The sequence below is a fragment of the Plectropomus leopardus genome, chromosome 11, assembly GCF_008729295.1.
Source record: "Plectropomus leopardus isolate mb chromosome 11, YSFRI_Pleo_2.0, whole genome shotgun sequence".
Taxonomy (NCBI): domain Eukaryota; kingdom Metazoa; phylum Chordata; class Actinopteri; order Perciformes; family Serranidae; genus Plectropomus; species Plectropomus leopardus.
The window spans coordinates 28,797,322-28,808,037 of NC_056473.1; the positions used below are offsets into that span (position 1 = coordinate 28,797,322).

Below are 10,716 nucleotides of genomic sequence, written 5' to 3' on the forward strand. Positions count from 1 at the left end.
TATTAGGTCAGCAGAGTGAACATAAACTCACCCCCGTTGTGATATGGTGTTCGGCAGGTTTGGACGACAGGTTAGCCGCGGGGACCATCTGCGTCCTCAGCGCGCTCCTGAGCAGCCGGGAGGCGGTGGACAGAGACATAGCGACGGTGCAGTGCAGAGAGACTTGAGGACAACAGGCAGGTCTGTCCTTACTGTAACCACTGTCCTTACTTTCTGTTTTTCTTCAAGTATCAGACGCAGTGTGTGGGTGCGCGTGCGTCCGTGCGTGCGTGAGGGAGGGGGGCCGTTACGTTGACAGCCCTCAGGCAGCGTCGGTATTTAATTGGCCGCCTCGCCTCCGGGTACATGACACCGTGACCGAGCAGCGCGAGACGTTGTCCTCATATCACCTCCGCTTACAGACAGTAAAAACATATTGCAGCTGCTGTTTATGCGCGCACGTCTTTTCCGCGAGGCTGCAGATACAGATACCAGGATGTGTAGCTTTAAGGAGATTGTTACTAAGTCATGTGCAATGTATAAGTATTCAGGTCCTTCACTTAAGTATTAATACCGCCATGTGAACATACTCTGTTAAAGTTAAGAGTCCTGCATTGGAAATGGTACTTAAGTAAAACCAAGTATATTTAAGGAAAACGTACTTAAAGTATTAAAAGTATACAATGCAGAGAAATCCTAAAGAACCCCCTGCCCCTAAATAAATCAAAAATGAGAAAAAAAACAAAAACTACAAAGTAATTTTTAAAACGAATGAAAAATATCCAAAGACGTCAAAATCATAAAAAATCAATCAAAATTATTTTAAAAGAATAGAAAAACACCCCAAAAGCGCAAAATTACTCAAAGATTTCAAAATTATCAAAATTAAATAATTTTAAAAAACCACCAAGAAAATTATTATTATTAGTAGTAGCAGTTTTTCATGAGGATTTTTATTTCTTTTATAAAATTACAAGTATTTTAACCCTTTAAAACTTGGATCGACATCATTTTTCTTTTGCTGCATTAAGACACCTTCAGGATTTAAACCTTGAGTGAAGTGGCTTGCTTTCTTTTGAAAAGGATAAAAAGGCAATGAGCAACTTAAAAATATTTAACAGAATTATTATTTTTAAGCACTTATTTCCAAGGTAATTTCCCTTTTTTGTTTTTATTTTCCCTTCCTTGACATTTTCTCCTAGTTTTTGATGGTTTTCTGATAATTCTAACATTTTGCCCCCCTTTTTGAAAACTAATTTCAGGTGATTTTCTGTGTTACCTTTTACTAATTTCTTACAATTTGTGAGGCATTTCTTTCCAAGTGGGCCATTAGCTTATGTTTATGTTTTGACAGAAACTAAACAAATCTGCTTAATTAATATCGTGTGAAATGTAATCTGAATGCAAGAAAACTGATGTCAAACCAGGTTTTAAAGAGTTAAACTGGTTTATGTCTGGACATTGCTTTAGCTTCACATTTAAACTTTTCCACAAATTGATGAACAAAAATTAAAATCCAGTAGGAGGCAGTAATGCATCTCAGAGGATGGCAGCTGCCGTTAAACCACGAAGAAGAAGAAGAAGAAGACGCTGCTCGTGCTTACAGGAAGTATTGAATTGCCTGGAGGGTAGCTATCTGCTGTCTCTGCCTGTTGTGTTTATTAAATCAGTCGCTACATATCGCTGGTAAGTCCTTTATAAAGTCACATTTATTGTAGTTAGCATGTTAGCGATTACATAAAACCATCCAAATAACCAACAATGATGAAAATGTCTCGTTAGCATTAGCTAGGCTAACTGTGGATGTGAATCTGTTATTTATTATTTAACGCCAACTTAATTTAAATTCACTGTTAAATGTGTTTACCTCGCCGTTCATTTGGCAAGTTAAGACAATGTGTTGGTAGTTTTTGTTCAACTGTTTGAAGTGTTGCTTCTTGTTTCCGTGTTAGCATTAGTTGAGCTAAACTTTGGTGTTAATCAGCTGAACTGACGAGTCCTAATTAGACTTATCTGAGAGTCAGAGTCAGTGTGTTATTATAGTCCGGTTTTCCGTCTTTATTTGTCCATATTTAGGTGTTTGACCCAGATAACAGATAATGACTCAGTGCCTGAACACAGTGTGAGCTGGACAGTGTAATGTTAGCGCACCAGGGAGCCAAAAACACATTATTTAGATAAACTGTTTGCTCCTGTAAATGTAAACACAATGTGAGCTGCCTGTGGTTCAGTGCAAAGTTCAAAGTTGGATTATCCAGATATTTGTTAAAATAACGTCGTGCCGTGGTTGGTAGGCTTTTTAAATTCATATCCCAAACGTTTAAGAAACAGATTTTTAAATAAAATTGGCTCCCGAGGCTCCCTTTTAATTATAATAATAATAATATAATGATAGTAGTAATGTAATAGTAACCTCAATGCTGTCTCGCGACAGATAGTGTAACAGCAATGCGTGTCTCACTACTTTTCTCCACGTAGTCATGTGTGACGACCTTTGAATGTTTGTGTTGACTTTTAGGGCAGGTCGCTCTGCAGAAAGTACTGTGCTGGAGCTCAGTGAAACGCTGTGACTTAAACAAGAAATAAAAATAAAAAAAGTTACATGAAACTTACCAGAAAATAAGCAAAATAAATAAAATAAAATAAAAGTTTTTTGTTTTCTTAAAAAATGATGTGAAAAAATTGCTGAAAATTAAATATATATATATATATATATATACACATTTATTTGTCTGACATAATTTCTTAAATCAAATTATAATACTTATAAATATTTGTCTCTACTTTTTTCCTCATTTTTTTATTTGTATGGAATTGGAATTGGTGTGCTTTATACAGCACAGCATACTTTCATCATTTTCTGTTTTTAACATTATAGGTGGAAAGAGATATAGTAAAATAAAGTAGAAGTATAATTGTTCATACAGGCAAAGGTGATATGTTGTTACTGATATGTATGAAATATGTTTTTCTGAAAAAAGAAACAAAAAAGAAACAAAACTAAAGGCCTTGTAAAGGCAGTGTAGGTGGTGACTGGAAGCAGAAATTTCCAATTTGAACCAAAGACTGCAGGTTTAGCCTTGTCAGTGGTATGTTTCAACAAAAAAAACCCACACCTGTATGATTTGTATTCTAAACACTGGAGTGACTTTTAAAAAGGGTTTAAAGGCTGTAAAATTTGTACAAGATAGTGCCGTTTTTCTTTTGTCCTCTTGAGTATCCTTTTTAACAAAAAGTAGATAAAATCCTCAAAGTGTGACCTCCAGAAGATTTGAAAACGACAAAAGACTTACTTTTGTTTCAGTTTTGTTCCAACTAAGTGAGATACAAAAATGTATTATTTCCAATCTACATTCACATTTCAGCATAAGAAGCTCAAAACTCCATTATCTGATCCTTAAAAGACATTAATAACTGATTTCTGTAAAATCATACACTTTTGGAAACGGTTTCAGGCTTTTTGCATGAAATGAACATGCTGACCGGCTGTACTGCACTGACTGACACTTTTATTGTTGTGACACTAGATGGCAGTCAGTCCTCACATTTCGCTTGTGGTGCTGCGCCTGTCCTCTGTGAGAAGCCTCAGTTGAACTGAACTCTCTCTCTGCTTAAAACCTTGTTTACATTTTACAGTAAGAGGCTGAATGCAATTTGTTTGCAAATTGCAGTAATTTGCAGTTATATGAGATCGTAGTTCTTGTCATGCGGTTTGGATTCAGTTCTGCGTCTCTGGACCAAGCTTTCTTTTGGAACTACAAATATGCAACTTCAGACCTAATAAAGGAGTTTTGCAAAAGTCTTGTAGCTTTTGTTACAATTTATTTTTACATAAATGAAAATAGTTTCTGTTTGAAAAGACTAAAAAAAAATACTGTTAGAGTGCCTGCCTTGACAAGGTCTATCTGGACTATTAAATATGTAGTTAAAGCCATTTGTAGTTCAATAGCTTTTTACTTCTGGCAATTACATTTAGGCTTAAAAAATCCCAAAAGTGGTGTTCATTTGTGAAGATTATATTGCTCAGCAAAATATGCTAGTAATAATAATAATAATAATAATAATAATAATAATAATAATAATAATACATTTTTTTTAGGTCCCTTACAAATCACTGAAGGTAACCTTACAAGGCAGAATTAAAAAACAACAACAACAACAGTAAAAACAAATCAATTAACTTAACAAGACAAATTTACAGGGTATAATACAAAAGTTTAGTGTGACCAGATCAGGCTGAAAAGGGATCAAGCTGAATATGCAAGTTTAAAAAGATGCGTTTCAAGATGAGATTTGGATCAATCATAAATGTTTATCTGCTGCAGAGCTTATTTTCAACAGTGATCCATAATCCAGTGGAAACATCCCATAGGCTTTTTGATGAGGTAACCAGGAAATAAAAGTCAGCTCCTGGGATTGGCCCACAGAAAAACGTCCTCTTTGGGACACTCTCTGCTCTGTAGACCACAGAAAATCTGCAAAATAATGGTAACTCATCCGTATCTGTAATGGCTGCTGTTGTGTTGCTGTTGATGTCTTGTGCAGGTCCAGTGCGTGGATGCTGCCTTCACTGTCTCCTGGTCTCCATCCTTCCATTTCAGAGTCTCCTTGTGTGTGCAAGTTGATAGTGTGTGCACCTGAGTGTGTACATGTGTGCGTAAATTCACTCTTGACCTATTGATGTGAGTGTGTTGCTTAAGAGTAGTGTATGAGAGTGTGTGTGTGTCTGTGTCAATACCCCCCGGCCCATCATGTCCCTGCGTCCCTCAATGCTCCAGCTGAGTCCATGGGTGTGTCTCCACCTCTTCTGCCTGCTGCTGCTCCACACTGCATCCTCCTCCACAGTAGCTAAAAAGGACCCAGTCCTGGCCGAGCCCCAAACTCAGCTCAACACAACTCAAGGTAACTGCACCACTGCATGTGAATATGAATCTGGAGTCCCACCAGAGGTACTCATGGTGGAGATTTGGATTTCTAGTTTCGCGTTAGATTTATCGAGTTGATATCACCACCAAAACCATGAATTGCGTGTATCACACCCAATGGTGTCCAGATTTCTCTGTAGCCACAGGTTCAAGGTCCACACATAAGATATATGACCACATAATCAATTTTATTTCACAAAACGTAAACTGCTTAGAACACAATGAGATAAAGCATATTGCAAGAATAAAGTGCAATTAGTGAAAACGTACTAAAAGAATAATATTGCAACAAAAATGTGCATATTATTGCTGTAAGACCAGCGATAAAAGGGCTTCAAAGGCACACTGTGTTAATAGGCCAAATAATACCAAAAAGAGGGCAATAAAATAGTTTATCTGGAAAAAAAAACTCTAAAATTAAAGCTCTGTGTCAGATATTCACAGCACTTCAAAAGAAAGTGTTGCAGGGACCATTGGTGTATCATAAGTGTTATTATACACCTCACAATAACTGCCAAGCGCTGCAAATCTTTATACAGGCCAAAGGACAGAAAACAAAGATTAGTGCTGCAGGATTCTGATCTCGATCTGTTTTTTGTTCAGTCATTTACTCCATAAAATGTCAGACCTCAGTGAAAAATACTTGACATAATTTCTCCCAGCTTGCGGTGATGCTTTTAAATCCCGTAAAGCTACAGTTGGTAACTATTATAAAGAATAACGTTTTTCATATTTGCTGAAACTGTCACCATGTTCACACAGCATTACATGAGACGTGAGAAAAAACATCTCTGCCTCTCTATCGCCCTGTAGCCTTTCTGCTGTCCTTACTGCATGTGAACAAAAACAGCCAATCAGAGAGGAGTCTTTGACTCAGCTGTCAATCATGTCAATCACTGCTCACGACCTGAACATCATACATTTTGTGGTCCAAATAAGGATCTACGTTGGATTGATGTCTATATAAGACAGATTCTGGTTGACTGTTAGTATTTCTGTCATTCCTGAAAATGCTCTAGGAGTGATCCAAACGATATCGTTTGCCACTTTTGATGTCTCTATAGTTGTAGTGTGGACTCTGCCATCCACTTCAGCTGGAGCAGTTTTTAAAACTATCTTTTCATAGTTTTAGTAATAGGCATAGTTATCTATCTTGGTGTTGACAGCCTTAAATTGATTTTCTTCTTCTTTTTCCTTTAAAGCTCACTCATTCATGGAGTTGTTTTGTTTCCCAGGTGATAACGGTGGTGAGGGTGAAAATGCAGCAGATCCAAAACTGGTAGAAAATCCTCCAAAAGTCAACCCCAACTTACCTTTAACCGTCAACCACGTCTCTGTCAGCCACCATCTAAAAGAGTCTGCGGTACCCTCGATCCCTCTCAGCCATTCTGAAGGAGGAGACTATCACCAACCAACCATGGCCCCACCATCCAATCAGCAGCCGGCGCTACCAGACCATCAGAATCGAACAACAGAGACGGTCACTCAGCCTGCAGCCACTCTGCCGTCTTCCACCGCAGGCTCACCCGCGCAGGCTACAAACATCACTAGCACCGCTGCTAAAGCATTAACAAATGCAGAGCCTGAGAGGAATGTGTTCACAACCACTGAACTGGTGACTTCTACAAACACAACACCACCAGCTGCTACTACAACAACAAACACAACAACAACTACAACTACCACAAAGACTTCTACAGCAGCAGCAACATCTACAGCAGCAGCAACTTCTACAGCAGCAACTACATCTACAGCAGCAACTACATCTACAGCAGCAGCAACATCTACAGCAGCAGCAACATCTACAGCAGCAGCAGCACACCCTGCAACAACTGTAACAACGAAAAGTGCCACCACAACCGTTGCTATAGCTACAACCACAGGTACAAAGATGCCACCACCACCACCACCAGCAGTTGCCACGCCACAGCCAAACGTCCCAAGTACTGGGATTCCACCAGTTCAGACCTCTGCACCCAGAGGACCTGTTACCAGTGCCAGTCCTACCGCCAATCCCAAGGAGCAGGTCACCACGGGAACAAGGGTCGCCGTGGTAGATGTCGCAGGGGCTGCTCTGACGAGGCAGCTGGTGGATACGGCGTCCTTACTGGCCGTGCTGCTCTTCGGCCTGCTCTTCTTTTTGGTCACGGTGGGCGTTTTTCGTCACACAGGCCTATGAGAGCTACAGGAGGAAGGACTACACGCAGGTGGACTACCTGATCAACGGCATGTACACGGACTCCGGGGTGTGAGGGAGGACGAGGAGAAGCACAACGCATGGAGATTGTTTCTGCGCTCGGAGTCAGGAGAAGATGGACTGGACGGTAAGACGGTGGCGAATTCACAAGGTGATTCAATACCACTGTTTGACAGTTCAGGGAGAAGTAGGACTAAACTGACCCGGCAGCTCACTGAACTGACCCCTGAAGCAGTCGCTGATCTGTTTCTGTCATAACTGTTCCACCTAACGCTTTGTTTCTTCCTGCTTCTCTTTTCTTTCCACGACGGTTTGAACTTGAAGAGTTTGGCCTGACCCAGTTTTGCCAAATGTTGAGCAACATTAACGGAGATTACCTGGGTGTAACTTAGCTCTGTGTGCACATCCTCTAATGGACCTTGCTCTTGTCCCTCGACCGAATCTCCTCTACATTGCTGGTCAGTCCAGCTGTAGTTGGCTCCAGGGTGGCTGGACCAATGAGGATGATTCAAGGTGATACAGAGCTCAATAGATTTTTTTTTTTTTTTTTTTTTTTAATGTCTGACTGAAAAAAAGTCAAATGATTTCAGTTATTGTACCTTTGGAGATGAATGTAGTCAAGCAGAAGTCTGATGCTCAATAAGGGAAAGGGCAGTCACTTTCTAAAAAAAGAAATCAAGTTTGAATGAATTTGAAAACACTAAATTCATTCTCACTAGTTGAATGCATTTTATAGTAAAATAGAAAGCAAATAATATAAAATGTGACAGCCCTATCAGGACCAAAGCATTTTTGTGAATATTATGTCTGATATGTGACTTTCATTTCTTAGTGATGAACAAAATTAACTTATTTCACATTTCAAAACCTTGAATTGACAAAAGAAATTTAAGCAGAAGCAGTATATCGATGAGACATTTCAGAACCATCTTAATGATCGACTGATTGATTGACTGATAGGGAGCAGGCTGTTTATTAAGTTTGCCTAAATCATAGCACATTTGAAATGAACAAAGTTGTGTATCATGAAAAATTCCCACCTATGTGCAAAATAACACATCAGTAGGGCTGGGCGATAATTCAGTGTCCTGTTCGACTTTCAGTTGTATCATATCACAAATATATGACAGGGTTCCCATGGTCATGGATAATTTCACAATCACATTTTATAGGCCTAGAACAGTCATATAATTAGTAAAAAAATGGAAAGTTTTGGAAAAGCCATCAAATTTGCATGTGTAATGAAATTTTTACAGTAATCTTCCACAGAAAACCTCCCATGTAATGTATCCTCACCACAAATGAATTTTCTGTAGCTGAGGACATAATTTTTCTCTAATCTATGTCAGTGTGTGATAATGTTTTGTTTATTGTCAGTTGCGTGTCTTCGTTTTCTTCCCATGTGCCGTCTCTTTTGTCCAAATTAAGATTTTTTTAAAACTAAATTTACTCAAAACATGAGAAAATGTGCTACTCGTAATTTTGTTTTGCACATTTGAATAATTTGGATGATGTCATGCAAACAGTTAATTGTAGCGAACATCAATTTGAGCATTTTCTGTATGATATTGTTAACATTTGTCATATGGGAAAATATCGTCTTAATATAGTGACATTGATTTCAACTCTATCGCCCAGCCCTAAACATCGTCTTTTCCACCAGTCAAATGTTTTCGCCACCAGCGCAAAGTAAAAGTCACAGTGATTGATCAGTTTAGTTTTTTGATGTCAGTGGTTCAGTTTAAAGATAAACTCTCCCATTTTGTTGTAGTTTGAGTTAGAAGTTGGGGAGTTCAGGGCTCATAGTCACAGGTTTACCTTTTAAAAGTAAGTTTTTTCTTGTTTATGGTAACTTGAGACTTACGGTGAGAGTTTTGGCCATCATTTCTTTCAGGCATGGTGACACTTTTACTGAAAACATAACAAGGCTTGAGCAGTATCATGGTACTACAGTATACCAGGGTACTTAGAAACCCTGACGGTATTTTTTTCAATATCTTTATAAATGCAGGTACTTCTCTTTCTATTTAATTCATTGTATGTAGTGCGACACGACGACACCTAGTGGTGAAGGGATAAGTTACAGGACTGTAAACAGTTGGCGGCCAGCAGGCAGAAAGACACCTTGGGGAACAACGTTTTTTTTCCATGTTACTTGGTGATAAAAGATTTATTTTGACCAAAGCGGAGCCGGTGATTGTTGGAACAGTGGACTTACTAACTAGTTAAACAGAAATGAGGCAATTAAGCCTCACACTTATACCGTCATGTACCCTTTCATAAAAGAATGAAATATTACATACCACCTAAGCCTAAAGTTAAAAACTGAGATCTGGAAACACGACTTCAACATGAAAGAGGATCTTAAGGCCTCTTAAAAATCTGCTGACCTCCAGTGGTGTAACGTCTCACTTCGCTGCACTGATGTAGGAGTTCACCACAGGGTGTGTCGGTACACTATGACATCACTGTTGCCTACGGTTACAAAGCAAACACAAGCAGTCAGATATTCACACAGGTTGGAGTAAATTGAGCCGTTTGTTTTTCCTGTGCAATTAGAAATTATTTTTCACACATTTCCAAGGTGCACAGAGAAGAAAAACGTTTCCAACAACACTTATTATACAACAACTTTATTGTGAGACCAACCCATTTTTTAGAGATTATTACCAACATGTTAAATAAAACTCCTTTGATAAGTAAAGTGTGTTTATAACTGATAGAGAAGATGGCCAAAACTACAAAAGTAAGATACGTGTATAACAGTTGAAAAACCTTTTGAATGTAGCCGACAGGCAGAATCTCAGTCCCATCAGTAGCAGCGGTGCACCACGTAAAAAAGATCTGACCTGAGTGACTTCACAGCGCAGAGAGCTGGACCTGAACCAGCCTTCTCCGTACTTTAATCAAAAGTAAACAACCACGTGGAAAAACTTCACGATTCCACAGAGGTGGAAGAGTTTTCTCAGGAAGACTGAATGCAGTGAAAGATGTATTTCCATCGCTCTGCATTAAGTTTCTCCAGATGTGGCGTGGCGTGTCAGGGCCAAAGTGTATACTGTGTTCTGTCTGCGTTAGTCGGTAGGCCAGAGAGGGACCACCGAGTCATTTTAAGTCATCAAGTTAGAGATTTTGTCATTGTCTTGTGGGTCTGTTTATGTCGGCTCAGTGTTTTTCTGCCCGTGCACGTTGAAGGGCAGCAGAGGTCTGTTTGTTTGGATGGCAGCTGCTTTGTGTGATGGTGTTTGAAAAAGGTCAGAATGACATAAAAACAAACAACTTCCTTTTTACTTTTTTTTTTTTTTTTTTTTTAATTTGATCAGTAATTTCAGAGTTTTAGCATCAGGCAGAACAGCTGTAAGGTCTTCTTCCTGCCCGTTACGAGGGCAGCTGCGCATACCCACCATGATGATGTGGTTACAAACACAAAAACATTGTAGCTTGGATTGAGGCCTGGTGGAAATAATCATACATCGCTTTTTCACTGCAGCTTTCTTTCTCAGAAAACATTGCAGTATATCCCAAACATCGAGGAGATGTCTGGAGATAACTAAAGAGCCCCTTTATGTGGCACTTCTTTATTGTCTTTGTTTGGGTTTGTTTAAAACATCTCTT

The 10,716-nt window shown here is 39.0% G+C and overlaps 1 protein-coding gene across 1 annotated transcript; it reads left to right on the forward strand.

The window, feature by feature from the left end:
• The first annotated feature begins 1,567 nt into the window (after positions 1 to 1,567).
• On the forward strand, positions 1,568 to 7,156 carry LOC121950194 (cell wall protein DAN4-like). Its single transcript, XM_042496119.1, has 5 exons — positions 1,568 to 1,665; positions 4,525 to 4,881; positions 6,140 to 6,642; positions 6,753 to 6,986; positions 7,076 to 7,156. The coding sequence occupies exons 2-5, from the start codon at positions 4,731 to 4,733 to the stop codon at positions 7,154 to 7,156; spliced, it is 969 nt and encodes a 322-aa protein (XP_042352053.1). The 5' UTR covers positions 1,568 to 1,665; positions 4,525 to 4,730.
• The last annotated feature ends 3,560 nt before the right edge of the window (positions 7,157 to 10,716 follow it).